Source organism: Pollachius pollachius, assembly GCF_949987615.1.
Source record: "Pollachius pollachius genome assembly, chromosome: 1".
NCBI classification, from domain to species: domain Eukaryota; kingdom Metazoa; phylum Chordata; class Actinopteri; order Gadiformes; family Gadidae; genus Pollachius; species Pollachius pollachius.
In genome coordinates this window covers 17,822,903-17,847,409 of record NC_136934.1, presented here as the reverse complement: position 1 = coordinate 17,847,409, position 24,507 = coordinate 17,822,903, and the positions used below count along the sequence as shown (strand labels likewise).

Here is a 24,507-nt window from a genome sequence, read left to right as displayed (position 1 = left end):
ACCTGGAGTTCTTCTGAGCTTCACCACACCTGGAGTTCACAGATCCATCCCGAGATGGAGGGGCGGTCAGAGTCCATCCTAGGTGCAATATCCAATAATAAAGGTGTATGATAGCTATAAAGGTGTATGATAGTTCGCCATGTATTATTTTGAGATCAGCTACAATCAGAAAAGCTAATTTAATACAGAGAGCTCTGTGTTAAAACTATATTGTGTTTAGCCGCTCATGAGCTAAAAATAGGCCTGTAATCACCCCCATAAAAGAGGAGAACATGGTGTTATCGAAGAATGGAACAATACATTTGATTAATCAGACTAATGAATTGCATTTCAGAGGAAAATATTTATTACAACTTAACACCATTTTAACTTGACAGCATCTTGAAAACAATGCTATTGCAGTATTGCTATTTAATGCATACAAATATCACAATGTCAAGCACTTAATACATTGAACCAATGTTTTAGAGAAGATAAAGATTATAGCAAAAAAAAAAAATACTTTTCATGTTGGCCAGGAACATTCTTTTTTTTTAAGACCTTTAGGGAAAAAGTGAGAAGGACCACAAGTGGGTAAGCAAGATGAATTCACTCAAGGGGTTTTCTGAACAAATAATTTAGCTTGAGCCAATTGAACATTGAAAGCCATTTTGACGGTTTAGATGTTTGCATGTAATATAATTCCACATTGGGATCCTGGGTTTGAGACAGTGATAAGCGTCAACTCATCTTGGTATTTGAAGAAGCTGCTGTTGAAACAGTCAAAAGAACATGTCTTTGAACAATCTAAGTAGTGCAAAGATGCCTGTTTGCCAAATGATTCCACCATTTGTTGTTGTGGCAACCTGCCATCCTTTGGATCTTATACAGTAGACACATATTAGACCTTCCTTCTCTTACATACTTACAACACTCCAAACATACTCGTGATGCTATATCCTTTCATAAATAAATAAATAAGATCAACACAACATCCCCACTCTTTTCTGAAGTCATAACCTGAATATTATTTAAATAATATTTACATGAGAAGACATGGTAACTTTCCTCCTTTAGTTTTGCTGCCAGCTCCGTTTCATCGTTTGTTTTGAAATTGTCTCCAAAACGTGTCAAATGGTTTGCTAACATTTGAAGGAGCAATTTTATCTATTTAACAATTTTACATCATAGTCATTTGAAAAGCTTTATAAAATATGAAAGAAATGCATGCAGCTCTTTAAAAAGATAAAAAGTTAGATTATTTTGAAGGTATGACCTTCCAAATAAGCCTTACAATGCAATTCCCACCTTTCGACCTGCAAAGACATGTCCTAGATCCTAAACCTGTTAATAACGCAACTTCCACACCCATATCATCATGCAAATATGGTCCTCATTAAAAAAATCATCAAAAAATAGCCTTTCCTCTCAAGTATTATTATTTTTTGCAAACTGATAACTCATCTTAAGGGACAGATTAGATGGAATTCAGTGACTACAACAAATGTGTATATTGATCATTACAAACTGAAAATCTATTTACTAATTCATTCCACAATCAGAATTAAATGGGATGCATGTCATTTTAAGTAAAAATGGCAAAGACCTCAATATTGGAGAAAAAAAAATGCTAGAATGTCTTAAGGCAAGGGGAATTGTCAAGGCATGTTCAACACCAACATTGCATAGCTAAGGCAGCGACTGTATATTATAATGTGTATCATATGTATATCAATATGTACATTATGTATGCTGAAGTTATGTACACAGTACCCACAACATTCTGTGAGCTACACTTTGCACATATATTTACACATTCATTAAACAGCTGTTCACACATGTACAGTCAAGTTAAAGAACATTATCTTTTCAGTGACATACTAAACACATATCTACCATCCACAGGTAGGGTGCATTGGACGTCCTTTAAACTGTGTTTTACTGCAGCAACCTAAGAACCTAGAAGCAAAATGCCTATTTGGATTACAAAGACTGTGGGAAGCCGTGAGCAAGTGACAGTGAAAATAGTTAAAATGTACAGAAGTTGGTTGGCATGTATATGTGATACATAGTGTACTAAGTCTGAAAGATCATGAAGATACAGGTGACTAGTATGTAATACCTTTTTTATGCTGTGGAATGTCAGCCTTGAATGTTTAATGACCAGTATTTTGAGTATTTTCAGTATTTTATGACGGCAAGAATAGATATTGTAGCAAACCACAAGAGGGAGCCATTGCGCTTAATGTATTCCAAGGGCTGAAATGCATGTGGGTTATGTTCTGAGTCCCTGGCATGTAACCATGCCCCTTAGTGAGGCATATGTTATTGCATATGCTCTTTCTGTCAGTATCAGTCTTGCTCTCTCTCTTTTTCTTTCTATTTCACTCCTCTCTGTCTCTCTACCTCAATCACTCTTTCCAACCAATTAATCGGACACAAATCCCTCTGATTACTGTGGATGAGGGATGTAGATGCAGTACCTTGTAGTTCGCAAAACCTTCTCCATACACGTTAAAACATTTTAAATGAATGTAAATCAAACTTCACAAATCATTACTTTGGTAATAAATAATTTGGCTTGAGTGCAAGAAATATTATCCCCATGATCAGGGGTCATCTAAACGGGGACAAAAAAGAACAGAAAACCTGCAATAACAACAGCAGCCTAAAGTCCAGTCGCTCTCCAGTTGTGGTCTTCACACAGTAGTAAGCATGAGGAGAACATCCCCTAGAATATCACAATCATGAGCTACATCCAGGCCTCAGCGTCCACGGCCCCTGGCTGTGCAGGGAAGGGGAACTCCTGATTGGACGAGTGGGAGTGGGGGTCGTTCATGTTGGCATTGTGTGAGAGGGATCTCCCGTTGGAGCGGGAGATCTGCGGAGACCCCGGCGGTGTGCTGTGAGGGGTGAGGGCCCTCTGAGTCTGTAGGTCTCTGTAGCTCACGGGCGTGGGGATGCGGGAGGGACTGTTGTCGGGCCTGTTGTCGGTCCGGGGCCGTATCCGGGGCCGCAGCTTGAGCTTGTAGATGGAGGGGACCCGGTCGCTCTTCTTCTGCCCTTTCTTCGGTCGCAGGACCACCCCACCGTCGCTGTTCCCGTTAGTCAGGGCCGAGGGGGGAGGAGATGACTCTGAATGGGACTCACTCAGGCTGAAGCACATGGAGGAGTTCTCACTGGAAGAGTCCTGGTAGGAGCAGTCTTCAGACGTGGGCAGGGCCACTGGAGAAGGGCATTCCTCCGGGCCAGGGAGACCCTGGTGTTCCTGCTCATCGTCCTCCATGTCGTACGGCAGGTTTGGTTGTTGATCCGGTAGAGGGATGTCTCCCTCGGGGCCTGAGCCCCATCGAGGGGTTCCCTGATGGTCGCTCAGCACCTCCCCTGAAGGACAGCCCCCCAAGTCTCCGTTCAGCTTCCTACAATTTAAAGTCGGTAACGGGGGGATCTGATTGGGGGATGTGGTTGGTTCTGTGTCTCCAAGGCCAGCCAGAGACGAAGGCATGGCCTCCCTCTCCTCCACAGACCCGGAGATAGCCGGGAGCTTCTTCAGGGTCCCTTCCCGCTCCCCCCAGCGCTCCAGCTCGCCCTGCCTCCCGTTGTGTAGTCCTCCGGGGGTCTGGCGGTGCGGTGGGCCGGAGAGCTCCTCCAGGTGGAGGTGATGGGGGATGGGCCTCTTTGATTCCCTCAGGTCCGGCAGAGCTCCCATTTTAGCGCCAACATTCAGGGAGGACGTCGAGGAGTTTGAAGAAGAATAGGCAGAGTCAGTGACGTTGAGGTCAGCCGCCGCCGGTACAGAAAGTGCCCCGACCCCCCGCTGTGGCTGTTTGGGGACAGGGACTCCGTTGGACCCTCGGCTGGGCGCTCCTCTGCCCCGCTGGGTGTTGGCGAGGAACTCGGCCTCAAAGCTGCGGTACAAGTCCTGCTCCTTCTGGGGGTCAAGAGCGGGCAGCATCTGGACGCCAAAGCCCGGTCCGTCCTCCTCGACGTCCTCGGCCCCCGACCAGCCCCGGTGGGGGGGCGGGCCTCGACCGGCGGTGCGTGGGACATGTCCGGACCTGGGGGAGCGAGGAGGATTATGATGATGGGAGTGGCGGGGGGAGGCGTGGGGAGAGCGCCGGCCTCCGGATGTCACCGGCGGCAGGAGGCGGGTTCTGCCCACGGAGGGCGAGCGGGGTGCCGGGGGTCTGGGGTTCACGGTGGTCTTCTTGCTGGGGCTACTGCTGCTGCTCTGGAGGCCTTTAACCGGGGAGTTGGAACATGAGGAAGACTGTCTCTTGGCGAAGCCTCCCGCTATCCTAGGGGTTGAAGGGGGCACTTGTCTGGCCTCCCTCCTCTCTGAGAGGGGAGGCTGGGGGTCTCTATGGTGCGGCCCGGGGCTGGCGTCGCTCATACGGCTGTGGGTGGGGAGTTTGCCCTGGCTTTGGGAGCGAGCAGCTTGAAGTCTATGCGGAACCTCATTGGCCAGAGAGCGGCCCCTCTCTGTGCGGGGGTTCCGGGGCCCGTCAGAGGGTCCCTGCAGGGGGATGGGTTTGAGGATGGACGTGGGGGGGGGGCGTTCCCGGGACTGGCTGCGTGCGCGGGGCATCGGGCGGCGCTGGCCCGGGGCGGAGGCTGCTCCGCCTCCGGGCCTCTCGATCACATGTTTCCCCTCCTTCCGGTTGACGAGCAGGACCACCTCGTCACCGGAGCGCCGGGAGGAGTTAGTCAAGCTCCTCCTGGCACCTCCTCCACCTCCTCCTCCTCCTCCTCCCTTCGATGAGGTGGTCGAGGAGTCACTGTCTCCTGAGAGACGCCTTGTCAGGGGCAACATGGTCTCCCTGTTCCTGAAAGAGGGAGAGGAGAAAAGAGACAACATAATTAATATACACTATATATATGACCTCTGAGGTGGACCTCTACCGGTGACCTCGGGGACTACGTGGTTTCCCCTTGGAGATGTGATCTCCAAGGAGATCATTCCAACCGCAGTTCTTTTCCAACAACCAACCAAGAACTGCAGTGTTGTCATCAACTGCTAGGCTCCTCAAGCCTAAACTAAATCATTGCTTTATTCTTCAGTAAGGGACCGTACATCAAGACATGGAATCATGCCTAGGGCTGGGTATCGTGGCCAATTTCCTAAATCGATTTGATTTCGATTCATAAGGTTCTGAATCGATTAATCACGATTCAATTCGATTCGATTCAATTCAATTCTGCTCTTAAATAATGAAAATGGCTGAACTGTGTTACAAAATACAAATGTACTTTATTTTTTCTCTTCACCTTAAACAGGTTTTAAGTGCAAACTTGTAAATTGTACAGTTTAAACTTGAGCTGTAAACAAAACTGTCTCAAGCCTCAAAAGTGCAATTTTGGAATTGCAAGTGAAAGTGTACTTGAACTACAACATTCCATCGCTGCAAATTGCATTAAGGCATTGTTTATTAAAGTGCAAAAATAATAATAATGGTGACAAAAAATCTAAAAAAATAAAATAAATCGATCTCGTCGATCAATCGATCAAATCGATTTTTTTACCCAGCCCTAATCATGCCGTTTGTGTAATAAAGCTGCTTCTGCTACAACTACCAATAATAATTAAATAAGAAGAAGAAGGAGGAGACAATTCATGATTAGGTTTTAAATCCACCATGTAGCAATTTAAAAACAGACTACCGATAAAACTCAGAGGAAACTAAAATGTAATCGGAGTAGCCATTCCTTTAGAAAAAGGCAAGGGGCCAAGATGAATGAAAAAAGTATGGTTGTTCTCGTTTGTTTCACTTATCTTGAATCCCACCTGTTGACCTGCTGCCTGATTAGTCTGGCGGTCAGATTATCTGCTCTATGAAGTCTGGGGACCTTGGAGGGAAAGCCCCGCCCCAAAGCCCTGCTCCCCTTACGTCTGGACTCAGACATCACTCAACCGAGCACCGCCTGGGCCAGGGGCCAAAGTAAACCAACCCAAGGCCCCAAACTGTGTTTAACAATGGCGGCTCCACGCACTGACGTATCAGGAAGGTATGTGACTCACCCAACGTTTGCTTATAGGAAACAGGGCCAGCTCTAATGATCTGCATGTATGTAAGGGAGGGCGTTCTGCTGGCCATGACATGCCAGTGCTCACAAAAAAATCCCACTTTGTCAGGAATCTGGAGCCAAACAAACACAGAGCCACTTTCCATCCCCCCATCAGCCTCACATTCATTCAGTCAACAAGTGTGTGCCGTGGAGAGATCACTGGGAACAAAGGCTTGATTAACCGCTCTCTGAGCCATTAATGTAATTAACTCAACAAACTCAGAGAGGAGAAGAGGGAGTGGCGAGGGGGTTCTAGAGAACATGCGCCAGAGGACATAGCAGGGGAGAGGGGAGAGGGCACTGAGGGCAACTCAAGAAATGAATATAAAAATATAATTTAGTTTTAGCCGCTAGGGGGAGCTAGAGGGTGTTGTGTCCAGCTATTTGTTGGGACAGTGTCACCTGAGATTAGATAAATCTGCTCAACTATAATCTGCGGCTTCCTGGCCTTTGTATAAACTGTGTGTGATTGTATGATTGTGTGTGTGTGTGTGTGTGTGTGTGTGTGTGTGTGTGTGTGTGTGTGTCTGGGTGTGTGTCTTTATTTCAGAATAATGACTGAAGGTTATCTTAACTCACAAGCCATTGTTCAAAAGCTTCTTGCATCCCGCCACAAGCTCCGTTAACCCATCAACAATACTGAACTATCCATAAAAGGAACCATTTCCTGTCGGTGCCTTGATGTTCCTTCACAGTGACCCTGTAACCTAATGACTCCATCATGACGCTATGGCTCGTGCTAACATGCCACATCCACAGCCTGAGCAAGGCTCACCTGAGGGGGTTGAACTGGCGCGGCTCTGAGCGGTCCCTGGGCGGCCGGGGCAGCAGGGGCCGTCCGGCGCCGGGGTCCGGCTCGTTGCCGGGGGCGATGAGGGGCGGGTGGGAGCGGCCCTGCCGGCCGGAGGAACACGAGGCGGAGGGGGTCTCCAGGGTCCGTCGGTCAGGGGTTTTGTGAGGAGCGTCACTGCGCCAGTGAGGCCCCGGGCTGGTTGAGCGAGAGGAGTGGGCGCTGGAGGACTTGCTGTGGCCTCCCTGGCCCTGGTTGCTGGCCTTAGCCTGGTGGTAGCGGTGAGCTAGCACCAGCAGGGGCACAATGAAACCATGTTAGTGAGAGTAGAGATAAGATTGAAGGCATTGGTAGGTGATAGGCAGGTTGGGCTCTATGGGTTTACAGAAAACAGAAAACACAGTTTCAGCCATTTTCCTACTGGCTTTGATGCCCGTCATCAACTCCTGGAAGACAGGCATGATGTTATTGCCATCACTAGGGCTGTCAACCCATCTCTGAAGGGATCAATGTGCAGCTGTCCTATATTTGGTCTTTTAATAAAATTCATAGGAATATTGATATATGTAATTCTCCTCAAAGATGAGCATTGATCATTGATCATTATTCAGTACGCAGCAGCTGCAGATCAGAGCTGGGTCTGTGCGGTTTCTGTGCGTTTCTCTTAATGAGCAGTGTTAGCTTGAAGCATGACCTAATGTCAGCTGCCTGCACACACAGCCTGTGATGATTTGAGTTTGGCTTCGGTGTGGAGCCTTTGAAGGCCAGGGGCCTGGATCACAGCTGCCTCTCCACTCTGGTAGGCCCAGCTACAGCCGCTGCTCATAGTCGTTTCATAGGGTGATTAGCACTATAGTTGCTATCAAAGCTAAGGTACAAAGACTTTGGTAACCTAATTATTCACTGTCATTATTAATAAAGGTGAATTCAACAAGCAAATATTCTACTTTGACATAATACAGGCCACTACCTTTGTAAGAACCAAATATGTATCCGTCAAAGATACAAATACACATATATAATGATATATTACGTAATATTGAGGATGTAAAAGCGGTCTGAGGTTCAGCTCCAACCCTACACAGGAACAGTGAGTAAGTTGTTTAAATAGTTAGTTTACAGGAAACAGGAAGTGACCTCACCAAAGGCAGCGCAGCGGCAGGGATCATGCTTGTCCAGATAGTGCTCCAAGGTGTCCCAGCCCCCCCCCACGCGCACCATCACATGGGTACGGAGTACCTGAGGCGACGGGGAACACAGATTCAGATCAAACACAGACACTCACACCATCACACAACCCACATACACAGACACACAGATAATCAAAACCCACACAGACACATAACCCCCCCCCACACACACACCCACACACACAATGCCCACACACACAAACACACACACACACGCACAAACACACAACCTACACACGACCCCCTCACATACACACAAACACAACTCATAAAAAAGTGCTTTAACCAGATGCTTCAACTTTGAAAAATTCAAATACCACACACACAGCGGTTAATAGACATGCAAATCTTAAAGTGGGACAGCATGCCAGGCCCCCCTGAACACCCCCATGTCCACAGTGTTACGTAACATTCCCATTAGAGGCCCCCCCTAACCCAATGCCCTGTACCTCCCCTCCCACGCATCACCACCCACACACTCTGCTTGGCTCTCCCTCCCCCCAGCTGTGCCATTATGAGGCCGCTCATCGCCATGCCAACACTTTTAAAGGAGACAGGGAGGAATAATGAAGAGCAGTGGAGGTGGTTGAAAGGCTCTGACGCCTCTCTCTCTCTCTTCCTCTCTCTCGCTCTCTCCCTGTGGTCAGATGAACAAGGCTGGATTAGCAGAAGTACCCCCTCCCCTCCTCTGTTACTCCCCCTCCCTCTTTCCTCCTCCCCCATTACCCGGGGGTGGTTGTATAACTATAACTAAGCATTGTGGTGCTATGATATCATATGCTATGAGGTCAGTCCTAGCTAAGGCCATGAGGCCAGGACACGGCCCCTGGCCTCATGGCCCTGGGGCTTATTCAAATTCAAAGACACATGACCCACATGGCGTCCGTCTTTCTCCCCCCCCTAGCGGGCAGGAGGGGATGGACCCCAGAATCAGACGGGAGGGGATGGACCCCAGAATCAGACGGGAGAGGATGGACCTCAGAATCCGACAGGAGGGGATGGACCTCAGAATCAGAGGGGAGGGGATGGACCCCAGAATCAGAGGGGAGGGGATGGACCCCAGAATCAGAGGGGAGGGGATGGACCCCAGAATCAGAGGGGAGGGGATGGACCCCAGAATCAGAGGGGAGGGGATGGACCCCAGAATCAGAGGGGAGGGGATGGACCCCAGGCTCAGAGGGGAGGGGATGGACCCCAGGCTCAGACGGTGTTTGGCCTTTCCTTCCTATCCTCGGAACTAGGGCGTGTGGTGAGGGTGATATCAGCTCTGGGATGCCTGATCAAGCTGGAGGATTTATGAGGGTTTTGTGCGCTAGCAATAATAATGACATCCAATCCGCTCCCAGGGCGTCCTGCCCTCACAACTGGAGACATCCCATCCCAGTTTCCTAGGCAACGGCCAACAGATGAGATTTGAAATCACAACGGGGTAGATATACAACAAAATTCAAATCAATGAAATACATATATATTATTTATGATATCATATAAAGTTATGTATATAATATATATATAACTTGCATCTCTTTTTTAATATAAATACCCTCATTTTCAGATTAAATTTTTAAGTTTTTTCAATTATTATATAATAACATATAAATATTATATCATGGAACTACAAATTGTGCAGCTCACATTATGCTCAACCGCCCTGCAACATCCCTAAAGCCCGAAAACCCTTACCCCATAGCCCTAATCCTACAACCCCATAACCCTATAACCCCATAAACCTAACCCTATCACCCCATAACCCTAACCCCATAACTTCAACTCTATAACCCCAACCCTAACCCCATAACCCTAGCCCTATAACCCTAAACCCATAAACGTAACCCCATAACCCTAACCCCGTAAACCTAACCCCATAACCCTAACCCCATAACCCTAACCCCAACCATATAACCCCACTCTGCTCCAGCCTCGACCAGCTCTCTGGGACTTGGCAGCTGAATTAAAGCTGGTTGGCAGTGATGGAGGCTCCAGGCTTCCTCCCCCCCTGCTAAACGAGGGACACGTGTTGTTGCCTGCACTAGAGGCTGCTCGAAACACACTTAATCACCCTCAGATCATCCATCAGGGGAGGCCACTGGCAGGAGAGTAACCTTACACAGAGGATACACCCAAGCACCGACAGGGACAGACAGACAGACAGACGGACAGACAAACAGACGGGGAGATAAACAGAGGGACTGTCTTTCTATGTGTTCTTGTCCCGTCCCATTGGGAAGGCGCACAGTGATGCAAATTTTGAGGGGATAATTCCGCTCAAATGCATTACAACTCAGTTAACAAGCCTTTTTTGATCTGTAAGAATTAGAAAGTACAGATATTTGTCTTGAATGTAGGGAGTAAAAGAAAAAAGCAGTCAGGAAAAAAAAATACTCAATAATAGCACAGATACCTGAAAACAAAGTATTTGTACTTTGCTACTGTTCACCTCTGGAGAGTCAGACATATGAAGACAGATTAACAGATAGAAAGACATTCATAAACATGCATGCAGAGGCACACAGACACACCCAAACACACACACACACACACACACACACACACACATACACATACACACACACACACACACACACACATTCATTGATGCGCATTCAAAGATGGAAATGTGCAAACGTGCACATTCAAATATTGTCTTCCCAAAATAAATGATATATGCTTATGGGGCAGCAATACATTGACATGTATTATGTGAGTAAATATATTATATTATATATGTCTTTCACAATTTGAGGATGTTTATTTTTTTATAGAAATGAAAAAATGCCATCGTGCACCCGATTTTCTTGAAAATGCGAAACCGTAAAATGAGGGGAAAATATTGACAACAATTATCGACCTCCAGCCAGAGCGGTTTGGTGAAGGCAGGGCGTTTGGAATGAGACCCAGAGACTCCATTAACTCCTCGTGGTTATCACGGGGAAACTGAACACGGAATCAATCCCGCCATCTACCCCAACTTCCTGCAGGGGCTGATGGGTCCAGCAGCAACCCACATGGGGCTCAAACTAAGGTGTGGTTCAAGCAGGCTGTGACCGAGATAAGACTGTGTCAGGAAATTACCCAATGCCCTACGTTGTGTTTTGGGATGTATGTAGCAGGGGAGATTCATGCAGATTGCAAATCCAAGGAGGCAAAGGAAACGGTTTTGTTTGTATTGAAAAGGCCAACGGTTCCGATCCAAGCAAACCAGAATAAAAGCCATCAGACCACATGATTCCCACGCCAGGGAAAGCCCCCTCTATGGTACACTGTGTTTCACCAATCACACGCCATTTCTTATTGGCTCCAATGAATACTGAGCAAAATATGGAAAGTGACGACACTAACCAGAAACAGCTGGACGGGCTGCACCCATGGAATAACCATGACAACCAAGACCTTTTGATGGGGCTATCCCTGCAGACGGATTCAGAGTTTGGTGGACCCTTTAATTACCGCTTTATGTTCTTCTTGCATTAACATGTTATGCCAACACTTTGTTGCCAACGTTGGTTGCATTGCTATCAGGACATCCATCACCTGATGATCACCAGATTTGCAATATCTTTTTGTTCATCAAAGGGAGAGTTTATTACCCTGATGAAGATCAAGGCGCTGGAGTCTCCAACTTTGTACTTCCCCTCCGACACCTTGGTCATGGGGAACTGACCGGGGCAGGAGCAGCGGCCCAGGATCTCACGCACCTGCAGACAACAACAACAACAACAACAAACATCAGCGTCTGCACGTACAGCAGCTCGGTGGCAGACATGGATTATACAATAACAAAATGGTCTGGCCCTGAACCTTCCCTGTTCCTCGTTGTATATTATATCTTCCCCTGATGGGAGCTATGTGTGACAAACCCATAGATAATGGTTATTAGTCACATATCAGTGACAGAAAGGCCCTCTGCCTCTGTGTCAATATTCCAATGAATGCCCTGTCTGTGAGCCAGGGGGGTTGTCTAACTAGGTGGTGACTTTGGACCAGTCTTTTTGTGAGTCATCTTCCTGCGGAAGGCTCGCTTCCAAATAGCTCCTTGATTAAACAGTATGACGCCTCTTCCTTCAAACTCAGCAGACAAAGCATTGCATCACTTTCTGTTCGTGGGTCCAGGTAATGGAACGTTGTGAGAGGAGCACAGGAGGAACATTGAACCGGAGGGGTTGCTTAGTCACCGATTACATATACTTTATTATACTTTACTTATATGGACAGTAGACACACACACACACACACACACACACACACATACACTATCTTCCTGTATTTTTATGGGTCAGAGTGGGGGTGAGGCAGTAGAGAACTATTAAGTTAAACATGCGTGTGGTTGTATGTTTATGTGAGACAAGAAAGAATGAACTTGAGGGAGAGAGAGAGAGAGAGAGAGAGAGAGAGAGAGAGAGAGCTGGGCGAGCAGGCTGGTGAAATCACCAGCTCTGTGGTGCCACATGGGTTTGGAGTTGAGCGAGTCAGAGCCGGTGTTTGCTGGAGGCTGTGGTCGGGTAGGGAGGGGAGACGGGCGTGGCAGAGGTGCTTATTAGGGAGACGAGTCAGAAGCAACTACAGGGCGGGTTGAGAACAGCCTCCCCTGTCACATAGGTTGCCAGGCTCTGGGCTCGTATGATTGGTTGACCACGATGGATTTCTCCCATATGACTGTCCTCTTACACAACGGCGTGCACACACTTGTAGGGAAGGAGCCACAACAGACAAGAGCGCTTGTGGAAGGAGAAGACAAGTCTTCCAATGTTTGTATGAAAGGCTTAGTTAAACACACAGACATGTTTTAGTGCTCCAATGCCCTGACCCTAACCCTCCATCTAACCAGATATTCAGTGTGAGATTTGCCCGATATTGCCATTGGGTTTGTGGTTAAGCTATCAATTCTTAGTGGTATTAAGAACATTGAGTGAAGAAACTGCTTCCCCAGAAGGAGGTTTCAGTTGCAGAACCTTGAAGTCTAGTTATTCTATCAAATCTGGGAGAATTGCTGGAGGTCCGGAATGCACGTTGCTCAATGCCAGAGAATCCATGAACTTTGAGGATGCCAACTGGTGTGGCCCCGCCCACCAGCAACACAGAGGGCTGACCTCGAACCAGGTGTATGTGTGGTGTGTGTATGCATGTAGGCTTCATGTGGGGATGCATGCGTGTCTGATTTAATCCATGTGTGTGTTTATCTATGTGTGTGTGTGCCTGCAATGCTTAGATGATGGTGTATCTGGGAGATTAGGGCAGCACCTTGTTATTTGCTGTGAATAGCACCCGTCTTTATTTTCCATGCTAATTAAAGGGGAGGGCAGAAGTAGGGCCAAGCCTTATCATGTTAGCTCTCTGGCCCTCTCTAACCTTAATTCTCTCTAACCCTAATCCCTAACCCTCTCTAACCCTAATCCCTAACCCTCTCTAACCCTAATCCCTAACCCTCTCTAACCCCTACCCGCTCTAACTCTAACCCAATCTAATCCTAACCCTCTCTAAACCTAACCCTTTCTAACTCTAACCAAATCTAATCCTAACCCTCTCTAACTAACCCTCTCTAACCCTTCTACCCCTCACCTAACCTATCCACATCTTCCTTCCATTATTATGAAACTGTCAACGGAGGGCCTTCAACCATTCAGACCTAACAGTGTAACTCGTAGTAAACAACAGGACTTAAACAGGTACATCTATTTTCCACTGACCGGCACCATTTCTCTTCTCTTTCCTTCTCTTTTTCTTCTCCTTTGCTTTTTTTTCTCTGCTCAACCTTCCAAGCTTCTTTTTCAGATATTGGAAAAAACCCAGGCAGTGACTTAATGGAAATATCACCGTGGCAACAGACACACAAACACACACACAGTATTAGCCTTCCCTTTTGAACTGGACCGTTTGCTTTGCTTTTTTTTTAAACACACACATGTATATACACTCACCTACTCCCACACACACACACACGCACACAAAATCATATGCACACACACACACACAAACACATTGAACACACGCACAAACGCCGATACATATATACACACGCACACACACACACACTGAACACTGAACACATACATGCACACACCCCGCCGTGTTCAGCTGAGGGCATTTGTTTCTCTCCCACTGTGAGGTGCGAGGCATTACACGCACAGAGCACTTTCCAAACCTCCAGATAATTAAAGCCAGTCAAGGACACGCCAGGGTTAAACTCTGGAGTATTATCCAGAGTGTACGTTTCCCATGCCTGTACACAACAGGCAAGAGCTCGGTTGGCCACAGACACAGAGACACAATAACATGGAAATGACCCACAAATAGATGGAGCTGGAAACGGCCTCGCTGCTGTTGAGGAGGAGGGGCTTGTGATGAGGCGGGGCTTGTGAGGAGGGGAGGAGAGAGGGAGGGAGGGCAGGAAACATGCAGAAGTAAACTGGAACGCCAGCAAAAAATAAACTTGAGGATGAATTATGGAAAATATGTTGGTCACATGGGACACATTTACACAGAGAGAGAGAGCTGCTGCAGATGTTTGAGAGAGAGAGACGAGGGAGAGATAGTGAGGCAGAGAGAGATAGAAAGGCAGAGAGAGAGAGAGTGGGAGAGAGAGAGAGGCAGAGAGAAAGAGTGGGAGAGAGAGAGAGGCAGAGAGAGCGAGAGAGGCAGAGAGAGAGGCAGAGAGAGAGAGACAGAGGCAGAGAGACAGAGACAGAGAGAGCGAGAGTGAGATATGGGGGCACGCTCTGATTTCACAACCCAATCCCCTCACACAGTGATTGTGATGAGCTCTGGTGGTCGTGTGATCAGGGTTTTGGGGGGTGAGCCCACCAAAGACAGCCCAGAGAACGCCTTGGAAAACTCCCTTAAGGTCTGAGGCAGCGATAGATATATTTACATACAGAATTTGCCTATAGATTTGTTTACATTGCAATAGTCACGGCCACACCTCGTAGCTGTAAAGTGTTGACTTTGATGGCGTGACTCAACAGAGCCAAGGGGGTTGGTGTAATCGCCTCAACCCCTCCCTTCCTGCCTCTTGAAGGAACATGGGGGAGATATGTGGGCAGATACAGGGGAGAGACGTGTATAAACCTTATAGAGGCGTGGTGGTTAGAGGAAAATACACATGTAACGGTTCGTTCATCTTGTTTTTTGACGGTACGAAATGTTGAATGTTGCCAAAGCTGAACAATAAAAAACAAGTGGTGTAACCTCACAGGAATGCATGCTCCATTTCTTTTTTCTCTCTACAGTTGGAGCAGCTTCAGGCAAACAAAGAAGAGATCTTTGCTCAGGGCCAGGCCTGCATGCGTGACACACGTTCAACTAAAACCATAAAACAAATAACACAAAACAGGTTCGTGAGTAAAAACAATGTCATAAAACAATTCTTTTTTTATTGAACAGTACCTTGAACCTGATTTAAGCACTACTTTTATATTTGATATAATTATATTGTCCCGTGCCAAACAGCCCCGTTGACAAAAAGAAGATGCATATAAAGTGGAGATGTGTTTTTGTTTCTGACACAGCCTCCAGCCCTGAGGAAGATTTTCCCAGGACAACCAGAACACAGGGCCAGCGGGTCAACCTCCTGGTGCTCCACAACCGTTCACACCAACCCACCGTCTGAACCCGGGAACACAGCGCCAAGCCTCGTCACTACAGAACCCGGAGTGATAAAGCTCACAACTATGAGAAGGGGTTGACCATTCTTATCAGAGTACAGGCGAGGCCAGTCAGATGATCTCTTGTGGAGCTGTAGCCTGTTCATGTGTGTCTGAATACTTGATCTGCTTCCTTCCCCAACAGCACCAGGGGCCGGGAGTGAATTCAGAGGTTGACTTTCCATTATGCAAAGCGCCTTCCAGGACCCTGAAACGATTCAAGTGGGCTAATGGCCCAAACAGAAACCTTCTTTAAGACGAAGAGGACAATACATGTCATAACGGTCATTCCTCTGCATTGAAATGCAGTGAGGAATGCGCTAACTCTTCAGCACTTAGAGCCTTGAGACATTGTTTGAAGGCTCAGAGGGCCACAGCGTCTCCTACCACACAGTCTTGGCCTGCTTCTGGACCAGACCAGGACTATCTGAAGGGAACGCAGCGAGCACAGCAGACACCAGCTCCAGGGCCATTCTCCATTCCAAAGACACATTCCTGTCTCATCCAACACACATGGCTCGAGGCTCAGGGTCACACACATGTAGGGAGAGCAAGGGGGGAGTCACACATAGAAACATACTGAATTATTCATTGTTTCCGGGATGTACGGGATATAAAGGATAGTAGGCTGGGAATAACTGAGCAATCTGCTTGGAACTGAAAAGTGGACCTCGGTCCGACCCTCTGCTGGGTTTGTACGATGGCTCAGCAGCTTGCACACTCTCTTCACCTTATTACACTGGGACAGCTGTCACCCACTCCATGTTATGAGTGATTATGGTCTGCAGAGGGGCTCAATGTCATCACGACGGTCTACACCTGAGACCACTGGGAGACATCTATCAGCTATCAGTTTGGTTTATGGGGACGCCGTGTAACCCCAAAGATGAATAGATGCATTTCTTTGATACTATCAACTTTATTATCGCGTTAGCACTATAGTATCTTCTGTCCAGAAGATGTACAAATAAGAATGTGTGTAGTCAGCGTATTCAGTTAAGTAAGATTGCATCCCAAATATTGGATTAGGAGTATTGTGGAATGGGGAATCTTTTATCTATTAAGATAAGCACGATGCAACTGGATGGATGGGGTCCAGATGCTGACAACAGAGAGAACCTTACATGTGATGGATGTATGGAAGGGACTGCTGCCTGTCCCAGTGTGGGGAGAGGGATGAAAGGGTGGGGGACTTCCATGCCCCCACAACAAACACATCTTTATCACATTGCTGCTGTTAATGCATTCCCCTTTTACACAGAAGGGCAATGCATCACACTGGTACGTTTCTCTCTTTCTACATTCATGTTGTAGCATAGAAAGTGCAGAGAAATGAAACCTGCTCTGTGCTTCTGCTGCTGTTTTGCAGTGCCTGCTGGGTATTGCATGACACATTAAATTGGCAGAACCATAGAATTTCAATCTCCAAAATAATTCATTTAGAGGAGGTGTGTGTAAATTATCATACACACAGAAATGCCTCCCTTCACGGAGAGCGCAGGAGTCTGACCCAATGTAAACCATGGTGACCTACTTTCCACTACCAATGTCTCTCTTTCTCTCTCCCCTTGTGATCTCTCTCTAGCCAGCTCACCCACTCCCTTGCCGTCGCAGTGAGTGGAGCGTCTATTCTAGTCTGCTAGAGCAGAGTGCAGCAAGGCCCTGCAGGCGTTCAACCCACACCCTTTCCTTGCATCCACCCCCCGGAGCATGAGGCCAGTCCGTATACAGGCTGCTGTGTGTGTCCTCTCTCCCACTCCCTCCACCATGACAGCTGAGAACGCTGTACTGTAAACTCATCATCATGGTTGGGACGCGCCGTAAGCCGCTCCCGTCTGATCACTTTACTGTCAAACCCTCTGTACTGCCTGGTCGTCCTCCTCCCAGTCCAAAACTATGGGATGCATTTCTGCCACTAATCATCTCTGCCACACATCCCTTCTCCACGCACCAGGAGAGCCTTAGAGAGCGGGCGGCCTACACCTGTGTGTGCCAATGCATCTAAACTACAGGTGTATTGATACACATCTTAACTATAGGTGTATGGAGGCCTACACATCTTAACTACAGGTGTATAGAGGCCTACACAGCTAAACTACAGATGTATTGAGGCCTACACATCTAAAATGCAGTGTACACATCTAAAATACAGGTGTAGGAGGCCTATATATTTTAACTACAGGTGTATGGAGGCATACACATCTAAACTACAGGTGTATTGATACACACCTTGACTACAGGTGTATGAAGGCATACACATCTAAACTACAGGTGTATTGAGGTCTACATATCTAAACTACAGGTGTATGGAGGCCTACACATCTAAACTACAGGTGTATGGAGGCCTACACATCTAAACTACAGATGTATGTAGGCCTACACAGCTAAACTACAGATGTATGTAGGCCTACACAGCTAAACTACAGGTGTATGGAGGCCTACATATCTAAACTACAGGTGTATGTAGGCATACACATCTAAACTACAGGTGTATTGATACACCTCTTAACTATAGGTGTATGAAGACCTACACATCTTAACTAGAGGTGTATAGAGGCCTACACAGCTAAACTACAGATGTATTGAGGCCTACACATCTAAAATGCAGTGTACACATCTAAAATACAGGTGTAGGAGGCCTATATATTTTAACTACAGGTGTATGGAGGCATACACATCTAAACTACAGGTGTATTGATACACACCTTGACTACAGGTGTATGAAGGCATACACATCTAAACTACAGGTGTATTGAGGTCTACATATCTAAACTACAGGTGTATGGAGGCCTACACATCTAAACTACAGGTGTATGGAGGCCTACACATCTAAACTACAGATGTATGTAGGCCTACACAGCTAAACTACAGATGTATGTAGGCCTACACAGCTAAACTACAGGTGTATGGAGGCCTACATATCTAAACTACAGATGTATGTAGGCCTACACATCTAAACTACAGATGTATGGTGCCTTTGCATGCGGCGGGTATCCTCCACTTTGGTTTGTGTTCTAGTGGGTTTCTAGTTTTTAAAGGGTAACCGGCCCCTAAGGTCTAGTCTGAGGCGATAAGGGAAGAATATCAAAGCGACCAATGAGAGGAGGAGAAGACATGTTCCATTATGTTCCATTGGCTGCAGAGAATACACAAAAATTTACAGGATCAACGCCATAATCTGAAGGTCGTGAAAACATGACATGCTTGATGAAATGCACTCTCTTCAAAGGATCAACACAGGGGAGGCCATATGGATATTGACCAGCTGCTATGGAATGCCTATAAAAAGCATCAGGATATGGAATTAACACCAGGGTTAATGCGGGTCTATCTGTCTGTGTCTTCAGTCCTGAGCAGACATCAGAACTGTAACAATACCTCACCAGACAATCCCCACTGACCCTGTGTGGAACACTACCGGTCTGCCCTCCATTAGAGCTTACTTCAGGACCGTTGGGGGGTTGCTAATGGATTCATACATTAATATCTAAATGTATTGTCATTGCGAATAAAACTAACAATATACTATTAAGATACAGTGCTGGCCAATGGCTGTTGCTTTCTATGAGTGATAATTAGAGCTGATCACCTGGAGCTGATCAGCATTTAGGACCAACATGCTATAAGTGTGCCAGCACCAGTCTTGCTCTTTGAAGCCTTATGGTCAGTCTGTTTGGTGGGAGTTCAGTGTGTGAGACTTGTTGCAGAGTCTAGATATTTGCCTTGTTCTATTGTTCTGTAAAAAAGTGTATAAGGGTAAGCTGCCTTTTTGTCTTTACTCTTTTCTTTTCTCCTGTGTTTGCTTAGAGAGGTAGTTTCCAAGTGTGTTTTAGTTGATCCTAGACTGGGTTTTGGTTGAGACACGGAGAGTCTACACGTTATGTGGCTAGCCTGAATCCCTTTTAGTTTATTCCTGCAATGTTTACAGCGTATGGATGAAAAATAAATGCCTTAAGAATCCCTTTTCTGTGTTGCCTCTGAGTCTGATGCCCACTCAGGGTGATAACATATTTACATGCATGTATGGCCATTGTAATGATCCCCTCAACACTTGGCCCCATACCAGGTCCCCTCCTGTAGCCCTCAGGGCCCCATACCAGGTCCCCTCCTGTAGCCCTCAGGGCCCCATACCAGGTCCCCTCCTGTACCCCTCAGGGCCCCATACCAGGTCCCCTCCTGTAGCCCTCAGGGCCCCATACCAGGTCCCCTCCTGTAGCCCTCAGGGCCCCATACCAGGTCCCCTCCTGTAGCCCTCAGGGCCCTCTGGTGGCTGCTGCTTCCCCAGGGCCATCAGAACTTGCAACCAGCCACAAGGACCTTAATAATGTTGCCATATTGATCCTATGAACTCTCCACATACTGGGTCAACTGAACATCGGCAAAATGTAAGGAACTTGTTCACTGGCCCACCTCACTATATTATGTCATTGTCCCCAAATTCTTTCCTTTGTCTATAACAAAGGATACTCCATTTTTACATTCCCTGGATTGCAGTGTATTGTTTGGCTAGTCTTGCCATATTATATGTTTTTATAAAAAAAGACGTTATCATGACATATTGTGGCATGAATAGTAGATAAGGTTGTTTTTGCTGCTATTATTTAACGACTACAAGGGGTTACTTGCTTTTACTCTAGAGACTAAGTCACCAGATGCAGATGCAGATGCAGAAGACCATTACCCCAAGTCAAGACAAGGCAACACCTGAATCGTAGTAACAAGGACAGCGACTTTAGTTTCCTCAAAGGAGGACATGTTGGTTGCAGATCCGGCCCAGTGTGACACTTTGTAGCATGAAGATCTGCCACCAAACCTTGAGTCAATCTCTATTTTACATAAGTGATATAAGCCTAACTATAACATTGACTCACCTCAACGACTACACAGAGCTCATTTAAATACCCACATTACACGTACAAATGTAAGGAGTTGGAATTAAGGGACATGTCCTATGAGTCTATATACTCAGAATGTGGTTTGATTACAAGACCAAGCTAACCTACATGACTATCTTGTGTACTGCAGGATAAACAGGAACACAATGTGTTTGAAGAACCAAACCAATCTCTGTTCAAACTATTGTAAAACAATCAACGGTTCTGCACAGGACAACACTATTCTGATGTCTTGAGTGACAGCAGGAATAAAGTCCTGAGTAACACATGCCATCAGCAAGCATTTTTTCTCAAAGTCCGGCATCATCGCTGACCAGCGGGAATGTCCCTCAGCACGCTGACAGAGGTTTCTTTAGAGATGGTCATCTTTTGAACTAAGGGGCCAGGCTCACTCAGAACTCAAGGGGAATACCGTGATACAAGGATTACCCTACAGCTTTTCACTTAACGGACTGGATCACTAACATGGAATGATTGTCTACTTCCCCCATCCACTTGGATTTGAAATGCTTTCATAGATCAATTTGTGAGGCTTCTGGAAGGATTGGTTCTCTAAGCACAGGTGGGCAGCCAACCCAGGAAGTATAAATTAGGGCCTAAACGGCCCCTGAGCTCAGGTGCCAAATACCTATTTTATGTTGGGTTCTTTGGTAAGGCAGAGCATAACAAAGGACAAGAACACACATCTAACATGATGATTCAACAGAACTGTATCACATCATCAGCGTTGCTGCCACAGCTCGAGATTGACTGCTGACTTCCTCCCCCCCAACACACACACATAATTTTCTGAAAGGGGGCTTTGTTCCACCTCTCATCCGCAGCAGACGACGAACTCTCAGCTCACCAGAGAGGATGAACTCCTCTCTCATCAGAGACCGTGGGGCTGTGGGCTCCTCTCTTCAGTCTGCTATTTGTGACCCTTCGTCTCTCATTTTTCCTGGGGGCCTTGGCGCCCCCCCGTCCCCCGGGGTAACAGAACACGGATGGATGATGCTTCAGATTCCACCACAGGGGGAGGATGTGGAGTCGCTCGGTTGAAATTGATTTCCCCTCTGGTATGTGAGCGAGGATGTGCTGGTGGGCAGAGTCCCAGTGGTGCACTGGTGTCATGACAGTATAGAGAATACTGGTCTGGTTACCGGTGGTGGAGAATCAAACAATGTGGAAGAGACCGCTTTGCTAGTGACAGCTATGCGGTACAAGCTCAGTCTAAGCTATCACAGCTAGAGAAACCTAGTAGGCCAAACACCTAACTAAGCACTGACATTATGTACATATGAAGCTGGAGTATGATGCCGTGACGGCCAAAGTGACAACACTCTTAGTGACGGCTACTCACCAGCTCGTCCAGGTTCCTCATGTCCAATAAAACTCTTTTCTGCTGCCACACAAATTGCGCCTCGTCAGTTTCATCCTCCAAACTCAAACTCTTAGGGACCTCCTTCTGGCTGTAGCGCCTGGCCGGGGGGCTCTGCTGCCCAGGGTCACCGGCTTCCTCCGGCTCCCGGGGATGAGCCCGGGTCTCCTGGTCCCGGATCTCCTCCTCGATCTCCTCCTCGAGCTGGATCAGCATGGGGGCCAGCATGCCGAACTTGGCCCCCCGCCGCGCCACCTCCAGGAGGCAGAGCACAAAGTTCTTCTCGTTGCATCGCTCCACCAGGTCGTTGGTCTCGAACATCAACACGTCCTTGATCCACAGCTCCTGTCTGCACCACGTGATGAAGTTGGACACGTTGTCCCGCGCCACAAACGACCCGGAGACCACGTTGCGGGACTGAAACACGACGTCCTTGCTGGGCATCCTGAGGGGCCGCGCCGCCTCCGGCCGCTCCCGCTGGAAGTCCAGCGCGGCGCGGTTGACGTTGTTGGCGTGGCGGCAGAGCGCGCAGCCGCCGTCCAGCCCGTCCGCGAAGGTGTCTGCGCTGAGGTCCAGGTCGTACAACGTGTTAAGCCACTCCGCCAGGTCCTCCTTCATGGCGTACAGGTACTCCTCGCTCGACTTGAAGGGCCTGATGCTCTTGGACGCGGCGGACTGGATGTTGCTCTGATCAGCCATGATGCGGGGATAGCGGCCTCTCGTCTGAACTCTTAACGGATCATTCCCGGTCCGGTCTCTGCTCCCTGACGCCTCGTCCACACGTTAAGACAGAGAGCCGCGTCGACGCGCCCATGACCCGGGGCGAGGCGGTCTCTGAAGGCGCTCCAATATGAAGAAGCTCCGAGTCCTCGCGGATCTCCACGCACTGCGGACGCGGCGCGTGGCCGCTTTTCCCGGATGTCTCGACAGAAGCTGTTTCCTTCAGCGCGAGCATTGCCGGCCTGGAGCACGCGGACGAGGGGTCTGGCGGGTCGGGTCTGAGGCGGGTCTGGAGCGGTCCGTCGGGGATCCGCACCCATCAAGGCGCGTCGGCTTCTTTCCTCTGCGAGACTTAGGCGCGACCACGCGACGCGCGGTCCCGCCGTGTTGCTGTGAGCGCGCGGCTCCTTGATGCAGGATGACTTCAGTCTCGCTCAGCCCGTGTCGCTCGCGCCTCGCGCGCAGAATATGTTGACCTGCTCGAGCTCAGACGGAGACTCATCCCATTACCGGATAAGCACCCGCAAGAGGGGCGGGAAATGAACCCTCTCTTCCCTATTTTACAGCGCGCGCCTCCCGACCTGAACATCAAGGTAAATCAACGCTGGGATCACGCTGTAACACATCTACCACAGTGCACGGTCTGGATCAAACTCACGTACTGGGGGCATAAAGAAGGTATCTCAAGCAATGCGCCAAAAGCCGACCCCCACCTGAGGTATTCGGGACTCAGCGGTCTAGTCTAGACAGATAGATTATCACATCGTTTAATAGTTGATACGCCATCACTGGATCTGAAACCCAGTGGCCCAGAGTCCTTAGTGCATCTTCAAATACCAACAAGGAGCACATGAACTTAGATCGCACTGGGGACGAGGTTACAGAGCGGCTGGTTCTCCCCTTGGTGCACGTCAGCTGGCTGAGGTCCATTCCTTCACATTAGGGGGTCGCGTTCTCCTCAGCCTGCTGTAATGGGTTCAACTCCTAGAACCCCCGCCCATAGGAGGGAGGCTGGTTCTAAATCCCCCCTCCAGTCTGAACAGTAGGCTAAGGGAGGGGGCAGAAGGGGATGACAGACCAATGCCTCCGATGACGTGAATCAAACATTGGACTTTATTTTACAATATACGGTTAAAAGAATACCTTTCGTTTTTCTCAGTCGCTGTGGTACATTTCTCAGATCAGAATTGAAATTCTCAAAACTACCTGTTCAATCTTCACATCATTGTGTCAATTGTGCACATCAGAAAAGCAGTTTCTCATTTCTTTGAACAAGTTGCGAATGCTTTGGTACATTCATGCAAATGATTATGTACAATTCTCTGCTCTTTCCTACATTATCAATTGCTGTTAATGTTGATCAAAATGTATTGTAATGTAATCTCTATTGAATAGTCTCACCCCCACAACATTTAGGCATTAGTCATTGCATACGTCTTTACATGCAAAATGGTTGAACAAGTTGTCATATGTCAAGCATATTTCTATACATTTCCATTAGACTTTTTTTCAAAATCTGTGCTGAATTGGTAAATTGCTACCAGGTGATATTGACTTTCTCTAAAGGGGTGAAATGTGAGAAGTGTTAGATCAACCAACGATCAACCAGTTTACTGAAATAGCTCAAAGGTGCATCTCATTAACCATAAACTGTCAAGTATATATATAGCTTGAGCACAACACAATGTTACATTGTCTGACTATGGAAGGACAAGGAATTGGAGGGGGTCAACAGCCAGAGAGAAGAGGAGTGAGGCTGCGTGAGAATGAGAATTTGTCGCCAAATAGACAGGAACGTCCGGAGGTGTAGGAAGACTGCGCTGTAATTCCTACAGCAATGCATGTACAGTTTACCCTAAGGAGATTGTCC

General features: G+C 47.6%; 1 protein-coding gene across 1 annotated transcript; it reads right to left on the bottom strand.

Annotated features, from left to right (window-relative positions):
• Window positions 1-356: 356 nt before the first annotated feature.
• Window positions 357-22,939, bottom strand: gas2l1 (growth arrest-specific 2 like 1). The gene is made up of 5 exons (XM_079748681.1): window positions 21,900-22,939; window positions 11,613-11,720; window positions 7,978-8,074; window positions 6,821-7,121; window positions 357-4,805 (listed from the first exon to the last, which is right to left on the bottom strand). The coding sequence occupies exons 1-5, from the start codon at window positions 22,614-22,616 to the stop codon at window positions 2,732-2,734; spliced, it is 3,297 nt and encodes a 1,098-aa protein (XP_079604807.1). The 5' UTR covers window positions 22,617-22,939; the 3' UTR covers window positions 357-2,731.
• Between the last annotated feature and the right edge of the window lie 1,568 nt (window positions 22,940-24,507).